This window comes from Balaenoptera borealis (genome assembly GCF_965194805.1).
Source record: "Balaenoptera borealis genome assembly, chromosome: 1".
NCBI lineage: Eukaryota > Metazoa > Chordata > Mammalia > Artiodactyla > Balaenopteridae > Balaenoptera > Balaenoptera borealis.
Genome location: NC_138860.1, coordinates 66,172,687 through 66,199,386, shown reverse-complemented (window position 1 = coordinate 66,199,386; position 26,700 = coordinate 66,172,687). Strand labels below are relative to the sequence as shown.

Here is a 26,700-nt window from a genome sequence, read left to right as displayed (position 1 = left end):
TTTTATTTAAGCTTCTACACATTTGTTATTAATATATAATTTGATAAAATTGTGTGGATCTTGTACTCTAAAACATTTACAAACTAATATTATTTCTCAAGCTTTATGTGGATTCCTTGGTATTTTCTCCATTTAGATTATCATCTCATCTTCAGATATAGACAGTTTTAGTTTTCCTTATTCAATATAATAGGATATATTACTATTCAACATTCAGGAGGATATATTCCTTCCTATTCAACATAGTAGGAATAGTTCTTTCATCTTTTAAATAAACTTTTTAAAAATTTAACTTTTAAATTTATCTATTTATTTATTTTTGCTTTATTTTCTTACTAGAACCCCCAGTAATATATTTAATAAAAGTGGTGAGAGCAGATATCGGTGCCTTGTTTCTGATCTTACAGAGAAAGCGTTCAGTCTTTCACAGTTAAATATAATGTCGGTATAGGTTGTTTGTAGATCATCTTTATGAGTTTCTGTATGTTCCTTTTCTATTCCTAGTTTGCTTGGAGTTTCTTTTCTTCTTTTTTTTTAAATCATGAATGGGATTGGATTTTGTCAAATGCTTTCTCTGCATTAATGATTAGGATCACATGACTTTTCCCCCTTAATCTATTGGATATGGTAGATTACATTGTTTGATTTTCAAATATTTAACCAACTTTGCATAACTGGAATAAATACCACTTGGTCATGGTATATTATTCTTTTTATATATTTCTGGAGTTAATTTGCTCATATTTGGCTGAAGATTTTTACAGCCAATTTCATAAAAAATACTGGCCTGTAGTTTTCTTCTTTCTATACTATCCCAGTCTGGTTTTGGTATCAAGGTAATACTGGCTTCATAAAATTAATTAGGAACTGTTCCCTCTACTTCTGTTTCTTATCAAGTCATGTAAAATTGGTGTTAATTCTTTAAGTCTTGGGTAAAAGTGAAACATCTAAGCCTGAATATTTCTTTTGGGAGTTTTTAAATGAAAAATCAGTGTTTCTCATAGTTACAGGAAAATTGAGATTGTCTCTTTCATCTTGGCTGAGTTTTGGTAGTTTTGGGTGTAGACGCATTGGTCCATTTCATCCACATTTTTGAATTTATAGTGTAGACTTGTTCATAATAACTTGTCCCTTATTAACCTGCAGGATATGTCATGGTATCCTTGGTTGCATTTCTGATATCTGTGATTTGTGCCATCTCTCTTTTTATCTTGATCAGTCTTGCTACATCTTTCTTGATGAGATTGTTTATTTTGAAGAACCAGCCTTTTGTTTCATTGATTTCCTCCCCCCCCCCATTTTCCTGTTTTCAGTTTCATGGATTTTTGTTTCATCTTTATTATTTCCTTCTTTCTGCTTGTTTAGTGTTTTTTCCTCTTCCGTTTTTACTATTTTAATATAGAAAATTAGACTATTTCTTTGAAATATTTTCTTTCCCAATTTAGTGCTATAGACTTCCCTTTCAGCATTGCTTTCACTTCATTCCACAAATGTTGATCTGTTATATCTCCATTTTCTTTTATTCTATGCATTTAAAAATTTTTCCTTGACTTTTTACCCATGAGTTATTTGGAATTGTGATGTTTAGTTTTCATGTGATTGAAGATTTTCCTGTTGTCTTTCTGTTATTGATTTCTAGTCTGGTTCCATTATGGCTAGAGAATATACTCTCTATGATTTTAATTCTTTTAAATCTGCTAATGTTTTTTTTTATCACCCAGTGTATGGTATATGAGTGAATGTTCCATGGACACTTGAATATGTATTCTGCTTTTATTGAGTGTGTTCTTTAAATGTCAGTTATATCCTGTTGATTGATGATGTTTTCAGTTCTTCCATACCCTTGCTGATTTTTGTCTCTGGGAGTTCTATAAATTGCTGTGTTGAAGTCTCAAATAATAATTGTGGATTTGAAATTCTCTCCTTTTACCTTTTTCAGTGTTTGCTTCATGTGTTTTGAAGTTCTGTTGTTTGGTGCACACACATTTAGTATCACTAGGTCATCTAGGTGGATTATTCCTGTTATCTTTATGTAATGACCCTCTTTGCCCCTAATAATTTCCTTTGCTCTGAAATCTACTTTATCTGATATTAATATAGCCATTCCTGCTTTTTCTGATGAATGTTCACATGATATACCTTTTTCATCCTTTTACTTTGAACTACCTATATCATGATGTTTAAAGTAAGCTTCTTATAGACAGTATAGAGTTGGATCATGCTTGTGATTTTTTCATCTACTCTTTCAATCTCTGTCTTTGACTTGGTTATTTAGATCATTTACAGTTAATGTAATTATTGCTATGTTAAAGATTAGGTCTACCATTTTATTTTTTGTTTTGTCTTTTACCTTAGTTTCTCAATCCTGTGTTTCTCTTATTTTGCCTTCTTGTGGGTTACTTAAACATTTTTTGGTAAGTCCATTTTAATCTAATTTATTTATAATCATTTGTGTATACTGTTTGTATAGTTTTCTTAGTGGTTGCTTTTGGCCTTACACTATACATATGTAACTTATCATAGCCTACTGGAATCTGTCTTTTATTACTTCAAGTGAAGTTTCAAAATTTTACTTCCATTTAGGTCTCTTAATAGTCCCCAGTTTTAAAGTATGATTTTCTGTAGTATTTCCTTTATATACATTGAGAACCACATCAGATGGTGTCATAATTTTTGTTTGACCATCATAGGGAATTTAAGAAACTCATGAGACTAATGATAGTCTCTTATATTTATCCCACTTGTTTTCACCCATTCCATTGTTCGCCTTTTCTTTCTGAAGTTGCCAGTCTTCTGTTATTGTTTTTTATGTTTTCATAACAGTAGGTGATATCTGGGCTTTCCAGTGCCATTGGATATGAGTTTCAGGAAACACTGAGCCTGGCTCACTTAATGCTACTGAGTTGGAGGGTTTGTATATGTTGGGCCTGTTGGCACAGCAGATGCTAGCAGATTAGACTAATGCTGATGGGACTAGTGCCACAGGAGGATGCATTCCCATTCAGGCTATGCTGCTGCTACAGTAGATCAAATCCCCCTCTACCCCAAGTGTGGGGCAGTGACCTGCTGCTGTCACTGCTTCTTTATTAGGCTGCTTTCGCCTCAGGTGTGTGGTGGGATCCCTTGGAAGCTGCTGCTGCTGTGAATCACAGGGTTAAATTCATTTTAGAAATACTTAAATATAAATATATAGCCTGGCTCTTGTAGGACGTCTGTATTTGTTTTTTATTGCTTTCATACGAATTACCGCAAATTGAGTGACTCAAAACATCGTAAATTTATTACCTTACAAGTCTGACATTGGTCTCAGTTGAGTAAAGTAAAAGTGTTGGCAGGATCGACAGATGAATGGATAAAGCTGTGGCACATATATACAATGGACTATTACTCAGCCATAAAAAGAAATGAAATTGAGTTATTTGTAGTGAGGTGGATTGACCTAGAGACTGTCATACAGAGTGAAGTAAGTCAGAAAGAGAAAAACAAATACCGTATGCTAACACATATATATGGAATCTAAAAAAAAAGAAAAAAATGGTTATGAAGAACCTAGGGGCAGGAGAGGAATAAAGACTCAGCCATAGAGAATGGACTTGAGGACACAGGGAGGGGGAAGGGTAATCTGGGATGAAGTGAGAGAGTGGCATGGACATATATACACTACCAAATGTAAACTAGATAGCTATTGGGAAGCAGCCACAAAGCACAGGGAGTGGAATCCTGCAGTGTTTGCTGATGGTCATTTGACTGGTGTGAGCTGAAACCTTTTTGACGTTGAATTTGCATGTGGCTAATAATTCCTTATACTGAGCTTTAGGCATGTCCTTTTTTTTCTTTTCCTTTTTTTTAAAGAGTGACTACAACTTCCCTCTTCATATTGACGTCTTGAAAAATTTGTCATGTGTTGAATTTCCTTGCCTATTCCCTACCCCAGGGCATTTTTTGAGGGCAGGCGTCATTTACAGCCCAGCAGTCCTTGTGACTATTAAGCTACCATTAGCACTGGGTTTAAAGCTGCTGTTGTGGGAAAGAGCCACAAGGTGGCAGCATTATTTCGTTCTCAACTCTTGTTACTAGGGCAACAGAGTCTTCCTGGAGGTAGCGTTCCAAGGTTGTAAATTAGAGTGGAATGTGCTGGGACAAGCCCCCAGAAGTTTATGTCTCCTTACTTATGTTTGTTTTTTAAATTTAATTTCTATTTCTTATCGGAGTAAATTTGATTAGAGTGTTGTGATTGTTTGGCTGTACAGAATCTGCTCAATGATTCATGCATATGTCTGTTCATCTTCGGATCCTGTTACCATGTATGTTATTACAGAATGTTGAGTAGACCTCCCTTGGTATTTGGTAGGTGTTTTGTCATTATATATTTTCTATGTATTAGTGATTATATAATTCATATAGTTTATATGTTATATGTTTATATACATTTAACATACATTAATCTATGTATGTTAGCCCCTTAGTCCTAAATTATCCATCCTCCCACCTTTCATTTTGGTTAACCATTAGTTTGTTTTATAAGTCTGTGAGTGTCTTTTTCTGTGGAAATATGTTCATTGGTAGCAATCTTAGGATAACATGTATAAATGATATCATAGGATATTTGTCATTCCCTTTTGACTGACTTAACCTAATATGATTATTTCTAGGCTCATCTGTAGTCCTGTAAACGGCATTGTTCATTTTTTTCCCGAGGCTACTATTCCATTCGGTACGTATACCACTTCTTCTTTGTCCATTTATCTGTTGATGGGCATTTTGTTTGCTTCCATGTCTTGCCTATTGTAAATACTGCTGCAATACACGATTTTCCATCCCGTGTCTTTTGGATTCTGGCTTTCACAGGTGACAGGCCCAATAGTGGGCCTTCCAGATCATATGGTGACTCACTTTTTACCTTTAAACACACTGCCATTCTGTTCCTATTATTGGCTGTTACCAGTTTACATCCCACTTAGACCGAGAGGTTATGCTGTTCTCCACAACTTCTTCAACATCTATTGTTTGTTGACTTTTTGCTGATGGTCATTCTGACTGGTGTGAGGTGATACCTTTGTGTAGATTGGGTTTCCATGCGTCTGAGAATTCCTGATGTTTTGCGTTTATCAATGTCCTTTTCATTTTTTTTTAAGATTGAGCTAAACTTACAACTTCTAATTGCCTTCTTGAAAAATTTGCCGCGTTTGGATTTTTTGGCCATTCCCTGCCCCAGGATATTTTTTGAGGGCATGAGTCATTTACAGCCCTGCAGTCCTTGTGACTATTAGTGACCATTAGCAGTAGATTTGAGCTGCTGTTTGAGGAAACGGCCTTAGGGTGGGAAGACTTCTACGTTGCCAACTCTGCTTGCTAGGGAAACAGAACCTTGCTGCAAGTTGTGCTTTTAGGTTGCAGATTAGAGTGGAATGTGCCAGGACAAACCCCCATAAGTTTTAGCCTCCTTAATTCTTGTCTGTGTCTTTAAGTTGTAGTTTTTATCAGAGCAAACTTGATTGAAAAATGTCTTTTTTTCTAGGTGTACAGAATCTTGTTCATTTACACATATACATATATCTATTGATCTTTGGGTTCTTTTCCATGTAGGTTATTACAGAGTGTTGAGTAGACCACTCTTGGTATTCCATAGGTCTTTGGGGATTATATATTTTATACGTATTAGTATATGTGTGTTAACCCCAATATCCTAATTTATCCATTCCTCACACCTTTTCTTTGGCTTAACCATAAGTTTGTCTTCTCAATCTGAGATTGCCTTTCTCTGTGGAAATATGTTCATTTTTATGAATTTTCAGATAACATAAGTGATATCAAAAGGCATTTGTCTTTCGCATTCTGATTTACTTCACGTTGTGTGATTATCTCTAGGCTCATGTGTGGTGCTGCATATGCCATTCTTTTATTTTTTTTTGTGACTTATATTCCATTCTGTCTATATACCACTTCTTCTTTGTCCATTCATCTGTTTATGGACCTTTTTTTTGCTTCCATATCTTGGCTATTTCAATATTGCTGCAGTGCACATTTGCCTGCCTCTGTCTTTCCGATTCTGGTGGCCTTAGGTTATAGGCCCAAAAGGTGCCCTGCCGCATCATATGGTAGCTGAATTTTTACCTTTTAAAGCAGCTCCATTCAGTTTGTGTTAGTGCTGTTACCACTTTACATCCCACCAGCAGCTAGAAGGTACACAGTTCTCTACAAGCCCTTCAGCATTTATAGTTTGTAGACTTTTTGCTGATGGTCATTTGACTGGTGTGAGCTGAAACCTTTTTGGACGTTGGATTTGCATATGGCTAAGAATTCCTTATAGTGAACTTTAGGCATGTCCTTTTTTTTCTTTTCCTTTTTTTTTTAAAGAGTGACTACACCTTCCCTCTTCATATTGAGTTCTTGAAAAATTTGTCATGTGTTGAATTTCCTTGCCTATGCCCTACCCCAGGGCATTTTTTGAGGGCAGGCGTCATTTACAGTTTTTTTTTTAAATTTAATTTATTTTGTTTTTTATTTTATTTTATTTTTGGCTGTGTTGGGTCTTCATTGCTGCGCACTGGCTTCCTCTAGTTGCGGTGAGCGGGGGCTACTCTTTGTTACAGTGCGCAGGCCTCTCATTGTGGTGGCTTCTCTTATTGTGGAGCACGGGCTCTAGGGTGCGCGGGCTTCAGTAGTTGTGGCACGCGGGCTCAGTAGTTGTGGCTCGCGGGCTCTAGAGCGCAGTCTCAGTAGTTGTGGCGCACAGGCTTAGTTGCTCCGCGGCATGTGGGATCTTCCGGGACCAGGGCTCGAACCCGTGTCCCCTGCGTTGGCAGGCGGATTCGTAACCACTGTGCCACCAGGGAAGGCCAAGAAGGTGTTTTTTAACGTGTAATTTGAGCAAGTGGTTCCGTGTTATTAACATGCCCGGGGCGGGGTGGGGGGTCGGTGTGACAGGGCTGCCCTCCTCTGCAGGTCTAGTTCCAGTCTCTGAAAGGCATTGAGGATTCTGTTTGAGGATTCTGTCTTCCTTTGTGTTTTCTGCTCCCCACGCTCCCTCCTGTAACCCCTTTCTGCCATCCCCACTCCCCCCACCCCCCCAGTCACACGTTGCAAACCCCAGACCTGTTTTTTCCGTTGTGATTAAACCGTCACCTGAAGCCGCCTCCAGGAGCCTCTGATCTGAACCCCCTAGTGGCATTAACGTGGCCCTCGTGCTATTAACTTCAGCCTCACAGACTTTCCCCGCTGAGAACAGCTTTGCTGGGCACTGAGGGTCTGTGACTTTTATCTCAGTTAGGCCGTTAAAAAACTGAAACATGGTTTAGATAAATAAATAACTCCTCCTTCCCTTCCTCCTGGCTCTGAGCTTGGAGCTGGTGAGCTGTCTGGGGAGAAGGTCACGGGATGGGGGCTGGGGGATGGGGAGAGAGGACAAGGTAACCGTGCCTGACAGGGATCTGTAACTACACGTGGACAGAGCTCTATACTGAACGTGTCTGGTCCCTCCTTTGCTCCGAGGCGTTCCCGTTTTCTGGTTGGTGTGAGGGGTGGGGCAGAGTGGAAGGTGGACCAAGGTTGCAGTAGCTTTGTCTGACTCTAGGTCTGTGACATCCCCCTTCAAGCACATCCCTCTTCCCCACTGTCTCCCCATCTCTTCCCTCCACCCCTTTCCGTGACTGTCTCCCTGTGTTTCCACCTTGTTCCTTTTCTGTGGTCCCTCTGTTTCTCTTTCACCCTCTACCTGTCTCCGCCTTTTGTCTCCTTCCGAACCTTCCAGCATCCCCTGTGCTGCGGTTGGCGCATGGTTTGGGGGATCGCCCTCCAACGCGGGCTGCAGGCGACTTGTCAGACTGCTTTGTGAAACCAAAAAATGTAGAAATCTTTCATTTCCTTGGCCTCTGAGGCTTCGCTGGGGTGGCGGGCAATTGGCAGGCCTGTCGGCTACACCCCACACTGGTCGTCGTTTCATATTCTTAGCTATAAAAGTGGGGATACAAATGGTACCTGCTTCATAAGGCCGTAGTGAGGATCCAGCAGGAAGTGGATGCGAAGCCCTGAGCACAGTGATTGATTCTCAGCAGATGCTCAATGAATGAAATCTCTTAAATGAAATCGTTTATTATAAAAATGTTTAGTCCGGGGTAAAAGTGGACCAGAACAATGAGCCCCCATGCATATACATCAGCCAGATTCGGTATGTTTCAACATTTTGTGTACCTGCTTTGTCCATCCCCTCTTCTTGTGGTTGCCGGAATATTTTAAAGCAATTAGCAAACCCCTCGTAGCATTTCAGCCCTATGTGCGTCTCTAAAAAACCTGAATGTTTTCTCATACAACCTTAAGACCTTTATGCCAACCAATGAAAATGATGATTCTTACTTTAATACTGAGTCCATATTCAGGTTTTTCTGATTAACTTTAAAATGTCCTTTTACTCTTGTGTTTTTTGAATCAGGATCCAAATATTGTTCTTGTATTGTAATTGGTAATAACATCCCATTAATCCAGAACAGCCCCCCACCCCACCCCCACCCCCAGGTAATTGACGTATTGAAGAAACTGGGCCGGCTGTAGAGTGTTCCACATTCTGGATTTCTCTGTTTGCTTTTTCGTGGTGTCATTTAAATTGCACTTCTGCTTCCTAAATTTCCTATGAGCTGAAAGCCAGCTCCAACAGCTGGATTAGCGTGTTAGGTTCGGACTTTGTAGCAAGAGGCACATGACACGTAGGGGCCGCTCTGCCGTCCGTCACTTCTCTAAAGTGGGCTCAGGTGCGCTCAGCTCTCCGGCTCCTCATTCAGCTGTCATCTGCCATTCGTTTCATTTTCACTGACGATCTCTGCATAAATCGATTATTTTATTAGGAAGTTAGGAAGCAGTGAGTTTGCTAATCATGCCATTCCTTCCACGTTGACTGCTTTTTACTCATCCACTTGCGCTATATATTTGCCTGTAAAGACAGTCAGGTGCGGTTGGCAGATTTCTGCGACGTCTCCCGTGACTTTTAAAAGCCTCCAGGGGTTACTCCCAGGGGTAACCCGCTGAAAGAGATTTTGCAGATATAATTAAGGTTGTGTTCTGGGTGGGTTGAATTTGCTCACACCAGCCCTTTAAAAGCAGAGAATGTCCTCAGGCCGGCAGCAGAAGTCAGAGAGATTGAAGCAGGAGAAAGGTGGGACGCACCCTTGGCAACTTTGCAGGTGGAGGGGGCCCCATGAGAAGGATTGTGAGTGTGTCGAGGAGCTGAGGGTGACCCCTCCTCCTTGGCAGGCAGCAAGGGAACGGGGACCTCAGTCCTACAGCCCTCGGAACTGCATTCTGCCAACAGCATGAATGAGTTTGGGAGCAGATTCCTCCCTGGAGCCTCTAGATAAGAACCCAGGTTGCCAGCACCTTGATTCTGGCTTTGTGAGCCCCTAGGCAGAAAACCCAGCAGAGCCAGCCAGGACTTCTGACCTCCAGAACTGGGAGGTATTTATTAGTGGTGTTTTTAAGTCACTGAGTTTGTGGATATTTGTTACACAGCAATAGAAGACTAATAGAGCAGGATCAATGCTTAACTTCTTTGTTTTTAATTGCCGGTTTCCAGAATAAAAAAGGTTAAGTAAATGACAGCTGCCTTTATCTTCCTCATCCTTACATAGAAACCATACGTCTTAACGGACATCAATGAAGTGGATTCCTAATTTGCTGTCAGTAAAACTTACTCATTTAGAGATTGACAAGTGTCCTGGGTTTGGCTCATTGAAAGAATGGTTTTAAAGGGATACTGGTTATCAAATAGACAGTAAAATCAATTTGTCGGTTAAAATCAATTTGTATGGTTAAGATGTTTTGCTACCATTTTCTTCTGTGATATACTGAAATAATTTCATCATATGCAAGTGGGGCACATAACATTTGATAAATTCCATCTGTCTGTTGACAATCTACTCACTTCTCTGACTGCATACCCTCTCCTGTTAGAGAAGGATGTTTCCGATTATAAGGAGACTCCAAAATAGATGCTTAATTCATAAAGTATGCAAATGTTACTCTCATATATAAAGAACATCATGGTTAAAGTACTATGACGTCACATCATTATTGCCATGGAAGACATTTCATTTTCTCACACTGACTTCAGAGCTTAATCCAGAGTCTGAATATTGATCTTTTTGAATTCGTGTGAGAATTGGTGTCTTTGAAACATGGTTTTGGTCAAAACAAAATTTTGCAACTTTTACTCTTTGAAAAACAGCTTTATCGAGGCATGCTATTACATGTTATAAAATTCACTCACTATGAGTGTAAATTTGATGAGTTTTAGTAAACTCTGAGTTGTGCAGCCAGCACCACAGTCTAATTTTAAAACATTTCCATGTGTCAAAGAGACCCCCTGTGCCCACTTGTAGTCACTTCCTGCTCCCATCCCCAGGCAACCAATAATCTGCTTTCTGTCTCTATAGTAATTTTCCTTTTCTGAACATTTCATATGAGTGGAATCTTACAGGTTGTAGACTGTTTGTCTTTTGCACATGGCTTCTTTCATTTAACACCAGGTTTTGGAGGTTGATCCACGTTGTGTGTTCCGGTCTCTCGTTCCCTTTTGTTGCTGAATAATATTCCATTACGTGGATAGACCACATTTTGTTTATCCCTTCGCCAGTTGATGGACATTTGAATTATTCCCACTTTTGGTCTATTACAAACGATGCTGCTGTGTTCACATTCACGTACAAGTGTGGATGTATGTTTTCATTTCTCCTGGGTATGTAACTAGGAGTGGAATTGCTGGGCTGTATGGTGAATTCATGTTTAACTTTCTAAGGAATCACTAGTTGCTTTCTAAATTATACTACATTTACATTCTCACCATCATTTTATGAGAGTTCCGGGTTTGCCATAGCCTCATCAACACTTGCTGTTGTCTTTGATTCTAGCCTTCCTAGTGGGTGTGAAGTGGTGCTTCATTGGGGTCTTGATTTGCATTTCCCTAACAGTTAGTGATATTGGACATGTTTGTGGTGATTAGCCATTCTTATATCTTCTTTGGTGAAATATCTATTTAAATCTTATGCCCATTTAAAAAATTGATTGTCTTTATTTATGTTATTTATCATGTGTATAATTCACAAATACTTCCTCCCAGTCAGTGGCTTCTTTTTCATTTTCTTCATAGTGACTTTTGAAGTACAGAAGGTTTTAATTTTGAAGTCCAGTTTACAACTTTTTGGAATGAATTTTAGTGTCTTATCTAAGAACTTTTTGCCTAACTGAATTCCCCAAAGATTTTTTTCTCTTTTTCTTCTAGAAGTGTTTTAGCATTTTAGCTCTTAGGTCTTTGTTTGATTTTTGAGTTGTCATGTATAACGTGAGGTAAGAGTCTAAATTCATCTTTTTTTGCATGTGGCTATCTAGTTGTCTGAAAAATGTTTGTTTTTTTGTTTGAAGATAAAAACGTTTTCTTCCCCCGTTGGATTGTCTTGGCACCTTTGTTGAAAATTGATTGACCATAAACTTAAGGACTTATTTCTGGACTCTTAGTTTTGTTCTGTGGATGTATATGTCTGTCCTTATGCTGGTCCCACAGTGTCTTGATTACTGTAGCTTTATAGTAAGTTTTGAAATCAGGAAATAAAAATCTTCTCACTTTATTCTTTTCTTTCTTTTTTTTTTCAAACTTGTGTTTGGCTCTTCTGGATCCTTTGCATTTCCATATGAATTTTAGCATCAGTTTTTCAATTTCTGCCCCCCCTCAAAAAAAAGCCTACTCAGATTTTGGTAGGGATTTTGTTGAATGTATAGATTTGGAGACAACTGTCATTTTAACAACATTAAGTCTTCCAATCCATGAATGAAATGTCTCTACAGTTGTTTACGTCGTCCCTAATTTCTCTCAGCAGTGCTTTGTAGTTTTCAGTCTTATGTGTCTTCTTAAATTTATTCACAAATATTTTAATGTTTTTGATGCTATTATGGATGAAATTGTTTCTTTAATTTCATTTTTGGTTGTTCATTGCTAGTACATGGAAATAGAATTGGATTTTGTATGGTGATCTTGTATCCTACAATCTTGCTGAACTAATTTATTAGTTCTAGTAGATTTGTGTATGTGTGTATGTGTGTGAGTTCTTCAGGATTTTCTACATGTAAGATCCTGTCTCTGAATAAAAACAAATGTACTCCTTTCTTTCCAGTCTGGTGCCTTTTCTTTTCGATTTTTACTTTTCACTTTAATTTCTTAAATATTTATTAACGTTGGTCTCAAACATATTTAGCATGCTTTCAAAGAACATTCGGGTTGAAAGAATGCATAAATTATATTTGGCGTTTGGGGCTAAGGCATAAGAAATATACTTGCCATGGACTTTGAAAAAAAAATGTATGTTTCATTATAAAAAGGATACATTGGAAAGACAGAAATTGCTACCTTACAAAGTTCTTTTTTTTAAATTATTATTTATTTATTTATTTATTTATTTAGTTTTGTCTGTGTTGGGTCTTCGTTTCTGTGCGAGGGCTTCCTCTAGCTGCGGCAAGTGGGGGCCACTCTTCATCGCGGTGCGTGGGCCTCACTATCATGGCCTTTCGTTGCGGAGCACAGGCTCCAGACGCGCAGGCTCAGTAGTTGTGGCTCACGGGCCTAGTTGCTCCGCGGCATGTGGGATCTTCCCAGACCAGGGCTCGAACCCGTGTCCCCTGCATTGGCAGGCAGATTCTCAACCACTGCGCCACCAGGGAAGCCCTGGGTTTTTTTTTAATTGAAGTATAGTTGATAGAATGTTGTGTTAGTTTCAGGTGTACAGCAAAGTGATTCAGCTATACATATATATATTCTTTTTCAGACTCTTTTCCATTATAGGTTATTACAAGATACTGAATGTAGTTCCCTGTGCCATACAGTAGGTCCTTGTGTTTATCTATTTTATATATAATGGTGTGTATCTGTTAATCCCAAACTCCTAATTTATCCCTCCCCACGTTTCTCCTTCGGTAGCCATAAGTTTGTTTTCTATGTCTGTGAGTCTATTTCTGTTTTGTAAATCAGTTCATTTGTATCATTTTTTTAGATTCCATGTATAAGTGATACCATGTAATATTTGTCTTTCTCTGTCTGACTCACTTCACTTAGTATGATCATCTCTAGGTCCGTCCATGTTGCTGCAAATGGCATTATTTCATTCTTTTTCATGGCTGCATAATATACCATTGTGTATATATTGATATATACCACATCATCTTTATCCATTCATCTGTGGACGGACATTTAGGCTGCTTCCATGTCTTGGCTATTGTAAGTAGTGCTGGAGTTTGTTTTTTAAAAAAGCATATAAACTATACAATTCCTAGTTAATATATCATGATACTAAAATCCAGAATTTGGGGGCAGTGCACAGGTCTCTGCTTTATGTGCTTTGTTGAATGAGACATTGAGAATCTAATATATATTAAGTGCTCCACTGGAAATGTCTTATTAAACAAAACAGCACATAGGGGAGACTAGAACAGCGTCAGGCCACAGAGGACTTTCCACCTGCCACCAGCTCACTCTGCAAAAGGATGGATGTGAAACCCACAGACCTCTGGCATGCCAGTATCAGACAGCTGTAAGGAGTGTTTACTACTGCCCAGAAGTCTCCGAAATTCTTGGAAGGGGCTACTGGTGATGTTTCAGCGCCATGAGTTTAGATCCCACGGCAAGTGTGGGGAAACCACTCTTAGCCAAAAGGAAAGTCTAGCCAATCAGCCAACATCTGCAACTGACTCAACTTTGTAGCTGTCTCGTTGCCTGGGTCCACATAATTAAGGGAAAATGCTACATGCTCTAGCAATATTAGCAAAGCTGGGGTCTTAATATATATTCCTAGAGAGTTCTAAGGACCCAGGAAACATCACCTCTACTGGAAAAGTTGACCGTCAGCTTTTTGAACTGACAGTAGAGGGATGATTGGGCGGGTTTAGGACTTTAGGAGCCCCAAACGCCTGAAATTCCAGGTGGCAGTGCACTGTCATTAATATCCCCTGGTTTTAGCTCTTTGGGAGATACCTTTTCTGAGGGTTTTATACATTATTTTTGATTTATTTTAGTATTCCTACTTCTAGTCAAAGTCAAGACCAGGAAATGTAGAGATATGCTATGAGGTGGTTCTCGGGCTTTGTTTGAAATCTACTAAAAATTCCGTCATTCGTTCAGTGACTTTCACTGTGTACCATGCATCCGTGAGTAGTACTGCTATGGGTGCCCCTATGGAGCTGACATTCTTTGTTTAATATACTTATTTAATTATTTATTTGGCTGCGCTGGGTCTTAGTTGTGGCACGTGGGATCTTTTAGTTGCAGCATGCGAACTCTTAGTTGTGGCATGTGGGATCTAGTGCCCTGACCAGGGATCGAACCCGGGCCCCCCTGCACTTAGCCACTGGACCACCAGGGAAGTCCCTGGAGCTAACATTCTACCGGGGGGTTGGGGGGGGGGGCGGGAGACAGACCAACGAATACACACTGTCCGCACAGTAGTAAATGTTGTGGAGAATTGTAGAGGCCAGAGGGGGGCAGGGCTTGCCGGTATGTGCGGCAGTTTCAAAAGGGTGTTTGGAGAAGGCACCACTTATAAAGGGACGGTTGAACAGCGTCCTGGGGAGGTGTGAGGGCTGAGCCCCTGTGTACTGGGGGGAAGTGGGTCCAGGCAGAGGGCTCAGCAGGGCAGAGACCCTAAGACTGGAACCACGTGGTGGAGGAAGAGCAAGGTGGCTGCAGCCAAGGGGCTGAGTGCGAGGGACCGCGAGACAGGTGGGGGGTGGTTGGCGAGGCTTTTTAGGCAATCACGAGGATCTCCACTTTTACTGGTCCTGGGATGGGGCACAGGAAAGTTTGAGCACTGGGGCGGCACACCCTGACTCAAGTGCTCATGCAGCATCGTCTCGGTGCTGTGGAAGCAAGAAGCAGGAGATGCTGCAGCGCTCAGCAAGAGATGATCCCGGCTTTGGGACCAGCGGCCAGCAGTGGAGGTGGTGAGAAGTCATCTGAAGATGGGAGGATAGATTTGCAGTGAATTGTGCTGTGGTACAAAAGCGGGTGGGAGGCACAGGGGCTTGCAGGGTACCATGTGCTTGGGTTCAGCTGGGGTCAGAAGGTGAAAGAAAGGCTCAGGCAAGAGCCTGAGGGTGTAGGGCGATGACTGTGTTCATGCATCTCGGAATTAAGGTGACTTGCTTGCTTTGCACAGTGGGCCGTCTGCTGAAGAGTATTGTCACACCCGCTCTGTGTTCTGCGTGATGCTTTTAGGTCAGCCTTAGAGTTCAGAGCTTTGTCCCAACTCTGCTCGCTGATGAACAGAGAAGATTCTTGTGATTTGGTGGTTTCCAAGAGAAATCCCAGCAAAGTGTGGATGGAGGTGGGGGCAGAGAGAATTGCTTTAGTCCCTCAAAGAGACTGTTTATAACAGTAGAACACAGTGAGAGCAACTAGGACAGCTTCTTCAAGAAGCACATATTCTTTCTTCCCTTGTAAGAGGCACTTACTCTCCAAAGAAATCTTTTTTTTTTTTTCCTTACTGGAAATATTTCACTGCTTTGATTTTATTTTTTAATTCATTGTCTTCAAAGTTTGCTCTTTCAGAATTCATTTGCTTACCATATAATCTATGACTATTTCAGAAGATTGAAATTAGGTTTGTTTTGTGGCTTCTACTTTTAAACCAAGAAGTGGGTTCAGAATTGGTGATGGAAGAGAACTTGAAATAGGATAGCTTATTGGGAACATTGATTTGGGCCCTTTTCTTCTAGTGTTACTTTTTAGCTTATCTCTTTCAGAATATGCCTGATTTCCTTCTCGTGAGATACCACATGTCTAAGGATCCAGTTGTTACTTAATTTTTCTTTGTTTACTGATAAATATGCTGTATGCTTTTGTTCTTTTAAAAAGCAATTTTATTGAGGTATAAAACACTCACAATAAAATACATCCAATTTAAGTATAGAGTTTGAGTTTTGACAAAAGTGTGCACCCGCGTACCTGTTACCACGATCCATATATGGACCATTTCCATCACTTTAAAAAGTACACTCTGGGCCCGTTTCTAAATAGCTCATCCCACCCAGCCCCAGGCAAACACTGATCTGCTTCTGCTTCCAGTCACAATAGATTATATTTGCCTTTTCTAGAACATCCTATCAATAGAATCAAATCCTATGCACTCTTTTGGGTCTGGCCCCTTTGCCTCAGCACCATGTTCTTCCTTGAGGTTCATTATCATGTTGCTTGTGTTGGGGTTTTTGTTTCTTTTATTGCTGAATAGTATTCCAATGTATGGACTTACTAACACACTTCACTTTTCATGGACATCGGGTTGTTTCCAGTTCAGGGAAATTATGAGTAAAGCTGCTATGGATATTTTTCATCAAGTCTTGTTGTGAACAAATGCTGTCATTTCTCTTTGGTAAGTGCCTAGGAGAGGCATTGTTGCATCTCCTGTGATAGGTACACACGGTATTTTTTTGTTTTTTGGTCGTACCATGCAGCTTGCGGGATCTTAGTCCCCCGACCAGAGATTGAACCTGTGCCCCCTGCAGTGGAAGCATGGACCCCTAACCACTTACCGCCAGGGAATTCCCAGTACACACACATTATGATTGTTATGTCATCTTGATGAATCTACCACTTTTATCATGATGAGAAGTCTGTCCTGGTAATAATATATTTGTTCTGACGTCTACTTTGTCTAATATTGTTATAATCACTCGAGCTTTCTTGATATTAGTGTTTGCATGGTATGTCTATTCTCTGACCTCTGCCTTGTAATTAGACTATTTAGACCATTTACACTTGAATAATTACCAATTTAGTTGGATTTAAATCTCGTATGTATTATTTGTTTCCTTGTTGCTTTTTTCTTCTCCAGTCTTCTTTTGGATTGAGTATATCCTAGTAAGTTGTCATCACCACTGGCTTATAATAGCTATATAGCTCTTCATTTCATTTATTTTTCTGGTGTTTCCAGGCACCTCGTCTTCCGTGAACTCCTGGTGCCTTTGCCTCGGCAGGACCACCATGGTCTGCTTGGGTCCCCCTCCCAGCACCACATTTCAGAAAGTGCCTCCAGGCGAAGAGCTGACGCAGCCTGGGGTCCTCCTAGCTTGCTTCCCTTCTTTCAGGGACTCTAGCCCCTTCTGTGTCTGAAAACAGTTACTTCATATACTTTGTCCAGTTTTCTGGTTGTTATTGTGGGAGCTTAGGTTCGGCTCTGGTTACCATATTATGTTCTGAAGTGTAATTTTATTTTTGAAATAAAGTATTTGGTTCTTGGCAGGAGAATGTGTTAAATATGTGAAATTGGGACTGCCTGTAAAACCCTAGATGCATAACACCATTGTTATGACTTCACAAAGTGATGTAAAGATGGTGATGATCAGTTTCCGGCTTAGGCATAGCAGCACGTGTAAACCTCAGAAGCAGAAGCTTTGAAAAGTTCTGTATCAGTCCCGTTTGAATGATAACAGCCCATAATCGAGCCCTTAGGTGCTCAGTGTTCTACATACAGATCTTTTTTAAAAAAAATCATCTTACGTGTGTGTTTTTAAAATTATTTATTTATTTATTTTTGGCTGCGTTGAGTCTTCGTTGCTGTGCACGGGTTTTCTCTAGTTGCGGCGAGCGGGGGCTGCTCTTCGTTGTGGTGTGAGGGCTTCTCACTGTGGTAGCTTCTCTTGTTGCAGAGCACGGGCTGTAGCACGCGGGCTTCAGCAGTTGTGGTGCGTGGGCTTCAGTAGTTGTGGCTCACCGGCTCTAGAGCGCAGGCTCAGTAGTTGTAGTGCACGGGCTTAGTTGCTCCGAGGCATGTGGGATCTTCCCGGACCAGGGCTTAAACCCGTGTCCCCTGCATTGACAGGCGGATTCTTAACCACTGTGCCACCAGGGAAGCCCCTGAGGTTTTAATTTAATTTTAATTCATTTAAATTGAAATAGCCCCATGTGGCTAGTGGCTGCCGTATTAGACAGCAAAACTCCAGGTAGCAAGGGAGCAGGGGTAGAAAGACAGCCCTGTGATGGAGCAGTCAGGGGAGCCTCCCAGCAAAAGACTGACCAGCCTCTTGCCTCACTGTGGCAGGGGAAGCCCCAGGCTGGAAATGGCAAATACTTGGCACAGGCACCACTCCGAACCATTCCTGCGCCCATGGCAGACACTGCTAGTCAATCACCACACACTTTCTTGCTAGTTCAGCCATAGCTCAGGATCCTTCTCAATACAACACTCCAGGCAGTCCCCAACTACAGATCAGTAGATGCTAGCATTTGAGAGAAATATTACTGGTCATCCCTAGGCCAGGAGGCCCATCTGGGAGGTCCAGGATCTCACCAGGCTGTAAGGTGGCTGGCAAGGGACGTGTGGCCAACCTGGGTCAGTGAGGCAACCACAAATATGGAGAGTGGAGAGGCAATGTGCTGGAGGAGCCAAGATTTTTCTATTTCTTCAAGAAACACTCAGAGCATGATTTAGGGAGAGAGGAAGGGGGTTGGGGGAGAGGTGAAGACTTGTCAAAGCCAGCTGATGTGCAAAGCATTTGGAGATTTTTATTGAGCTGGGTGCAATATTGTGATTTATGAAGAAAAATACATATTTGGTCATTCAGACCAAAAATATATATTTGGCCATCTCCCACGTGGCCCAAACCTTAAAATATTTACATTTTCGCCCTTTTTGGAAAAAAAAAATTTGCGGACCCTTATTCTAGAGAGGGTTCTGAATTGCCCACAAAAGTGGACTTGCTGGATTAAAGGAAATATGCATTGAAAATTTCAGCAGATGCTGCCCTTCATACTTGCACTAGCAGTGTATGAGATTGCCTGTTCCCCAGTATCCTCACCAACACAGAGTAATATCAGACTTTTCCATGTGGCCAATTTGATAGGTGAAAATGGTATTTCACTATCGTTTTAATTGTACTTACCTTATTAGCAGTAAGATTTAGTATTAGGCAGTAGGTATAATAAAATATATATTTGGTCTTTGTCCCTCATTCCTGGCACAAAACTTCTAAACCCCGTGGAATTTCCAGATAGGAGTGTCTTTTGATATTCATAACAAAACCCTTTCAACCACACCTGAGTTTGTGTTAATGAGGTGACTTTTGGAAAGCCCCTAAGGAAGGGGCTGGTTGCCAGGGGAACCAACCAGAATTAGAGGATTGGAACTTTCAGTCTCTTCCACCCTCCCCCCCACCCCCTTGAAGGGGAGAGGGGCTTGAGGTTGAATCAGTTAATCCTGTCTACATAACGAAGCTTCAGTGAAATTAAAAGAATGGAGTTTGGGGCTTCCCTGGTGGCGCAGTGGTTGAGAGTCTGCCTGCCAATGCAGGGGACGCGGGCTCGAGCCCTGGTCTGGGAAGATGCCACATGACACGGAGCAAGTGGGCCCGTGAGCCACAACTGCTGAGCCTGCGCGTCTGGAGCCTGTGCTCCGCAACAAGAGAGGCCGCGATGGTGAGAGACCCGCGCATCGCGATGAAGAGTGGCCCCCGCTTGCCACAACTAGAGAAAGCCCTTGCACAGAAACGAAGACCCAACACAACTAAAATAAATAAATAAATAAATAATTTTTAAAAAAAGTTCTTCAAAATTATTAAAAAAAAAAAAAAAGAATGGAGTTTGGAGAGCTTCTGGATTGGTGTACCCAGGGAGGTGCCAGGTGGGACAGCATGGAAGCTTTGCACCCCTTTCCCCATACCTTGCCCTGTGCGTCTCTTCCATATGGCTGTTCCTGAGTTAGATCTTTTTATAATAAACTGGTAATCTAGAAAGGAAAAAAAAATATTATATATATATATATATATATTTGGTCATCTCATATATATTTGGCTTTCCAAAAGTCACCTCATTAACATAACAAAAGGCACCTTTTTTAAAAAATTAATTTTATTTGAGCGTAGTTCTGCTGTACAGCAAAGTGAATCAGCTATACATATACATATATCCCCTCTTTTTTGGATTTCCTTCCCATTTAGGTCACCACAGAGCATTGAGTAGAGTTCCCTGTGCTATACAGTAGGTTCTCATTAGCCTGGAAGGGCGACGCTGCACTCTCCCCTCCGTTGCCAGGCAGGCTGTGCTTCTGTTACTGCAGCCCAAGGCCCCGAGAGCCTGCTCTGGTTCCTTAGGGGCCCCTGGGAGGGGTGTTTGTCACAGGTCTCTCCGCAAGCCCAGTTCTCTCGACCGTGACTGTCCTCGATTGCGGCGTCTGCTACACGGCCTGGGTCAAAGAGCCTAAAAGTGCGGGGATTGGGACCCAACCTGGTAGGAGGAACTTGAGTCCCGTGATCCCCCTAAGCCCCTGTAACCCTGCGGTGGGCGTGGGTCCCCCTCAAGTCACGCTGCCTCCCACACCCACAGCTTCCTTCTGTCTTTGGCTGAGTCCCCTCTGGTTCCTCAAATGGCCACCAGGTGGGAGCAGAGACCTGCGGTGAGGCTGGGACTGAGGCCTCCTTGAAGATGGGCTAGGAGGGCTCCAGGCAGGGCTGGGGGCCTCTCTCACTGGGGGTCTGGGCTTGCCGGGTGGCTGGGAGCTGGGTGCGTGCCTGGGGGTGCAGGCCTCTTTTGGGGTGAGTGTGCTGTGACTGCGTGGGGTGTAGATGGGCACACCTGTGTGCAGAGGCCTCTGCAGCTGTTGGGTGCGTGTGCCCTTGAGCATGCCCGTGTGCAAGCATGCAGGGGGTACCTGTGTGTGACTGTGGGGCCTGGGTCTGCAGAATCCTCCCTGTTCCCCTGCAGGCCTGAGAAGGCTGACGATTGGGATAGCCTGGCCCTTGAACTTTATGTTTCCAAAGCGGCAGGTGGCTCCGAGGCTCGGACCTCAGGACCCCCTGCCCGCTGCGTTCCCTTAGGCTGTGTCCAGCCAGTGTGGCGGCTTGTCCTGCTTTGCCAGGTTTGGGGTCCTGCTGAGCCTTTTTTATTTATTTATTTATTTTAACATCTTTATTGGAGTATACTTGCTTTACAATGGTGTGTTAGTTTCTGCTGTGTAACAAAGTGAATCAGTTATACATATACGTATGTTCCCATATCTCTTCCCTCTTGCATCTCCCTCCCTCCCACCCTCCCTATCCCACCCCTCTAGGTGGTCACAAAGCACCAAGCTGATCTCCCTGTGCTCTGCGGCTGCTTCCCACTAGCTCTCTGTTTGACGTTTGATAGTGTATATATGTCCATGCCACTGTCTCACTTTGTCACATCTTACCCTTCCCCCTCCCCATATCCTCAGGTCCATTCTCTAGTAGGTCTGTGAGCCTTTTGATTTGTGTCAGGATGGGGACTCATTGCTGTTCCTGGGGGCCTCGGGGTAGGAAAGGCCAACAGTGCACTGGGGGTGCTCCTTAGCCCCAGGCTGGGGGTTCGGGGAGGGGGAGGGCCGCCACACCGGAGTTTGTGCCCCTGGTCCTGCCAAGCCACTGGGAGGGTGGATGCTAGCCCACTTGTCACCCGCTTAGCATCCTGGGCTTCCAAGGTCCTCCTCCAGCCAGGCCCGTTTCCCTGCTCCCTTTGGTGCCTTTCTACTGCCCTCACTACCTCCACCGCCCTCTTCCGTTCTCCCTGAAAACCACGCTAAGCAGACATTTGTCAAGGTCACAGTGACCTCCATGCTGCCAAGCCCAGTGGACAATTCTCCGGCCTCCTCTGACTTGACCCTCAGCAGCACTTCAGGGGCTGGTCCTTCCCTCCTCCTGCCATCACTCCCTTCCGCAGCTCAGGAATTCCGCTCTCCTGGTTTTCCTTCTGTCCCGCTGGCCCTCCCTCTCAGCCTCCTTTGCTGGTCCCTGATCTCTCCAAGTCTGGGTGCCCCATCCCTACACCTCTTCCGTCTCCCTCTTTAAACGCCCACTTCCTTGGTGATCTCATCCAAGCTCATGGCTTTCAAATGACTCCCGTTGAGTATAATTTAATTAGTTGGTTTTTTATCATCTGTCTTCTCCCAAAAGAAAGCAAGCTCTACAGGCAGGGCTTTTTTTGTCTTAAGTCAGGTTTATTAAGGTATAATTTACATACAGTTAATGTCACCCTTTTTAGTGTTCACTTCTGTAAGTTTTTGACAAACACGTATAGTTGTGAAACTGTCTCTGCCATCAATTACAGGACAGTTCCCATCACCCCCAAAAGTTCTCCATACCCTTGTGGTCATCCCCTCCCCCATGTCCCGCCCTGGGCAGCCACTAATCTGTTCTTTTGTCCCTTTTCCCTAGTTGTGCCTTTTCTGAAAAGTCATATAAATGGGATTGTACTGCGTGTAACCTTTGGAATCGGCTTCTTCCACTTATCACAATGCACAGCGCATTTGAGATTCACCCATATTGTTGCAGCTGTGAGCCGTTAGTTCTTTTATTCTATTGTATTTTATTGCACAGCTTTGTTTATCTGTTCGGAGGGGGACCAGTTGTCCTGGTTTCCGTGGGAGGGAATGGTTTTTCTGGGACATGGGACTTTCAGTGCTAAAACCAGGGTGGTTGGTTATCTTAGTTCTTTAGTTGAGGGACATTTGGGTTGTTTCTAGGTTGTTGATGATTTTGAATACCTACTCAATATAACCAGTGACAGAGGGTTTTTTGGTGAACACAAATGTCCATTTCTCTTGGGTAAATACCTAGGAGTGGGGTTGCTCAGTTGGATGACGAGTGTACGTATCACTGTAAAAGAGGCTGCCAAGCTGTTCTCCAGAGTGGCTGTATTGTGTAGCATTGTGGGAGAATTCCACTTGCTCTGCATCTTAACCAGAACTTGGTAGTGTGTCAAAAAAAATTAAAAACCGGTTTTTTAGCCATCTTAATAGGTATATAATGATATCTCCTCACGGTTGGCAGAGATTTCCTTTATTCGCCTTGAGTAGTGTTGTGCCCCCAGTGCCTGGGTTAGTGCCTGCTATGTAGTAGACACTCAATGAATTTTTTTTTTTTTACTGAGTGAATGAATGTATGGATGGATGAATGAATGAAGTCAAAGGGGCTTCCGGTATCTAAATCTGTTATAGCAAATACATAGCACACGTACCGCCAATTCCCCCATGCCCCATTCTGTTTCCATGGCAGACGTCACTCATCAATTGAGCCATTTTATCCACCTGCTTCATTTCAGACAGGTACGATCCAGTCCTTTGTGTAGCAAGTGAGATGAGCCCCATGAGCTAATGCAGCTTTAGTTCAAGCCTCTCATTGGCTGAAGAAGAGGCCAGGCTCAGAGCAGGGTCCAAGGCTGCCCAAGGACTCACAGCGAGCCAGTGGCAGGACTAGATCTCCAGGCTGGGCTCTCCCCAGAAAAATGCACGACGTCTCTGACAAGGCTGGAGTAGGATGGGAGGCATGGACGTGGATCTGGGCTTGAGGCCGGGTTGGAGCATTGTGGAGTGCTCCCTGGGCCCCGGCCGGGTGGGAAGGCTGATGCCGGCGCTCTTCCTGCAGGTGCCCAGGAGCTGCTGGGATGGCCTACCCGCCCACGTTGGCTCCCTGGCCCAGCGGGCGTACTGGGCTCTGCTGAGCCAGCAGAGGGACCAGAGCATCGTGGCCCTGGGCCAGAGCGGTGCTGGCAAGACCACCTGCTGCGAGCAGGTCCTGGAGCACCTGGTGGGGATGGCAGGCAGTGTGGATGGCAGGGTCTCAGGTACAGTGGTCTCCAGGTGACGTGCAGCTGGGACGTGGTGGGGGCGGTGGCGTGGGGGAAGGGAAGGGAGAGTCAGAGGGGGTGCTGGGCGGCTCTTTCTTATATCTGCTCAGCTAGCGTTCACTGAGCACCTGTGTGCAGACCCTGTGCTGGCTTCTGGGCAGGGCCACCCCTAGTCTGTTGGGTACTTTTGTGTGAATTAGAAACAGGTACTCCTTGCCTAAGACACTCACTGCCACATGTGGAACCGTCGTCACGCATTGACATTGTTAGAACCAAACACTTGACCACCACGTTCTGGGCCATCATCCTAATAAGTATACAGGCCTATGGCTATCTGATATAAATGCTGTGCCCTTAGGTGTGGTGTCCTTGTGCAGCGCACAGCCCACTGGACTGTGCAGAGGACCCGATAAGTAAAAACAAAGACAAGGAGGCACTGACAGCCGGAAGGGAGACTCAGCTGCTCATCTGTGCCAGACTCCAGTGCTCTGCACCGCTTGCTGGCCGAGCTGGGGAGGGGAGAGGCGGAGGGAGCACAGAGAAGGGGCCGGGGGGCTTCCTTGAAGAAATGATGTTTGAGCTGGGCATTAAAGAAAGAGTTTCAACATTGTAAATCAACTATACTTCAATAAAAAATAGTGTCAGTTGGTGATAATAATTACAATATTGATGGGGATCGTGGTAAATGCTTGCTGAGGACTTACGCGCCAGGCTCTATTCCAAGCAGGTTAACTTATTTATTATTTAAAACATCCCTATAAGGTAGACATTATTATTATTTGAATTTTATAGATGAGGCCATTAAAACGCAGGGAGGTTAACCAGCTTGCCCAAGGCCACACAGCTCATACATCCTAGCACCGAGATTCAAACACAGACAGTTTGGCTCCAGAGCTGTTACCCCTGGGCCAGTGTTCTCAATGTATTGTTGCCCCTCTGAGGAGCCTTTTTAGTTGTTCTTTCTCCTAATCGTCTCCCACCATGAAAAGTTAATGCCATAGATTCACCATATATTTGTTTATGCAGTGTGTGTGTATGTGTGTATATATATACAGACACACACAGACGTGTGTGTGTGTGTGTGTGTGTGTATCTGTGCTCTATTCTATACATAAGAAAGGAAAACTGCCCCCATCCTCAAGAATCAGTTTCTGCCCTCTTGGGGGCAGTATTCCCCCTGCTGAGAATATATGGCCCAGGCAGTATTGCTTTTCTAATAATAACAAACAATACTAACACCACCACATTTGGAGCATGTTCTGAGCACTTTACATTATTAAAGCTTTTAGTCTTTGTGGCAACCACATGAGGTAAGTAAGTACTATTATTACCCCCATCTTATAGATGGGGTATCTGAGGCACAGGGGGGTTAATTTATTCGCTCCAAATCAGGTGACTAACAACGGGGAGAGGCCATATTCAAGCTTGTTTAACCATTGTACTATCCTGCTTCTCCACTGGGCTTATTCCAATGCTTTATTGATCACCTGTTCTGCACCTGGCCCAGGTTAGAGCCCTGTGAGGAGCTGGGGATACAGCAAGGAGAGGCCCTCCCAGAATGTAGATCTGCTGAAAGTGTGTGTTGGGGGAGTGGGAGTCAGGCTAGGCTGTATCCAGGTGCCTAGCACATAGTGGGTGCTTGTTAAATAGTTATGTTAAAAAGCTTGGGACTGCTGGGCTTTTTGAGCTGGCTGTGATGGGCGTTCCCCGAGAGCAGGTCCAAGAATGTTAATGCTCTGCCCTCCTCCTAGACTCCACCAGGCCCAGGAGGCCCTAGGGCAGCCCTTGTCACTCAGATCGTACCAATCCTAGGTGTGTGTATCTCCCCTTCTGGGCTCACTCTTGCTCACCCCGCGCCCCTGCTTGCAGCACAGGGCCAGCCCAGCAGCGGAAGAGGTGTGGCTTAGAGCTGAGTTGGGGGAGTGGAGGGGCCCCTGCTGGGGCCTGGGGCCAGAATGGGGTCCTGTGAGAGGTGGGGGTGGCAGCACCCGGGCCACGGGTGATGCCCTGTCTGTGCCCCACCAGTGGAGAAGATTCGAGCCACCTTCACTGTCCTCCGGGCCTTTGGCTCCGTGTTCACCGGCCACAGCCGCCGTGCCACCCGGTGCTCCATGGTGATGTCACTGGACTTGAACGCCACAGGCCGAGTCACGGCCGCCCAGCTCCAGGTGAGGCCTCTGGGTGGGAGGGAGAGGGGGCTCTTTGGGGCTGCAGTAGCCTCAGCCCCACTCAGCAGGGCCCACGCCTCCAGCTGGGACCCTGGAATGTGTCTAAATGGTCATCGCTCCCCAGGCCAAGGCCAGCTCCTCCCCACCTCACTCAGTGCCCAGACATCTCCTCCCGGAGCAGGCCAGCTCGTCTGTGCCTCGGAGTATCACAGGGATGAAATATTCATGAGTAGATACATAATTCAGCCGCTCATTAGCTGGGTCTTAAAAGCGTAAGCTGAAATTAAACAGGCGCTCGCTGGCCTTCTGCGGCAGCCCGTGTGTGACAGGCACATGGCCTGTTTGTTCCTCTCTCTGAAATCACCTGGCTCCTCCCCTTCCCCCCCCCACGCCCCCGCCAACATTCTGTTTGAACAGAAAACAGGATTAGGTTATTAGAAGGGTTGTTTGTATGCGGAGCTAGGAGAATACCCAGACTCGCTGGTGCACGATAAATCCCTTTCTGTCCCGGCCCTGAAAGTCTACCGTGCATCACCATGTGGGTCAAGTTATTAAGGGCTTCGGTTGCATAAGAGTGTGTTGGAGGGCGGCTCTGGGTTAATTGTTAGTACCCTTGGATTCCTTCATCGGAATGAGCCCGTTGCATTCGTTGATTGCCTGCGTGGACTCTGAATCAGTGAGACAAAGGCCTGGCACGTTTTGATTTGGAGGCGTCCAGCCAAGTTGGGGCCTGAGGTGCTGCCTCGAAGAGTGGGCCTGGGGGTTGGTGGGGGTGTGCGGGCAGCCTAGCGGGGCCTCGTGCTGACCGGCGCCTGTCCTCTCCCCTGGCAGACGATGCTGTTGGAGAAGAGCCACGTGGCCCGGCAGCTGGAAGGGGAAGGCAGTTTCGAGGTTTTCTCCCAGATGCTATCCGGATTGGACCTGGCTCTCAGGTGA

At 43.9% G+C, this 26,700-nt stretch overlaps 1 protein-coding gene across 1 annotated transcript; it reads left to right on the top strand.

Annotated features, from left to right (window-relative positions):
• Positions 1–4,078: 4,078 nt before the first annotated feature.
• On the top strand, positions 4,079–26,700 carry LOC309606786 (unconventional myosin-XVIIIb-like; the record flags this gene model as incomplete). The annotated part of the gene is made up of 3 exons (XM_082344303.1): positions 4,079–4,714; positions 25,622–25,764; positions 26,596–26,700. The coding sequence occupies exons 1-3, from the start codon at positions 4,639–4,641 to the stop codon at positions 26,698–26,700; spliced, it is 324 nt and encodes a 107-aa protein (XP_082200429.1). The 5' UTR covers positions 4,079–4,638.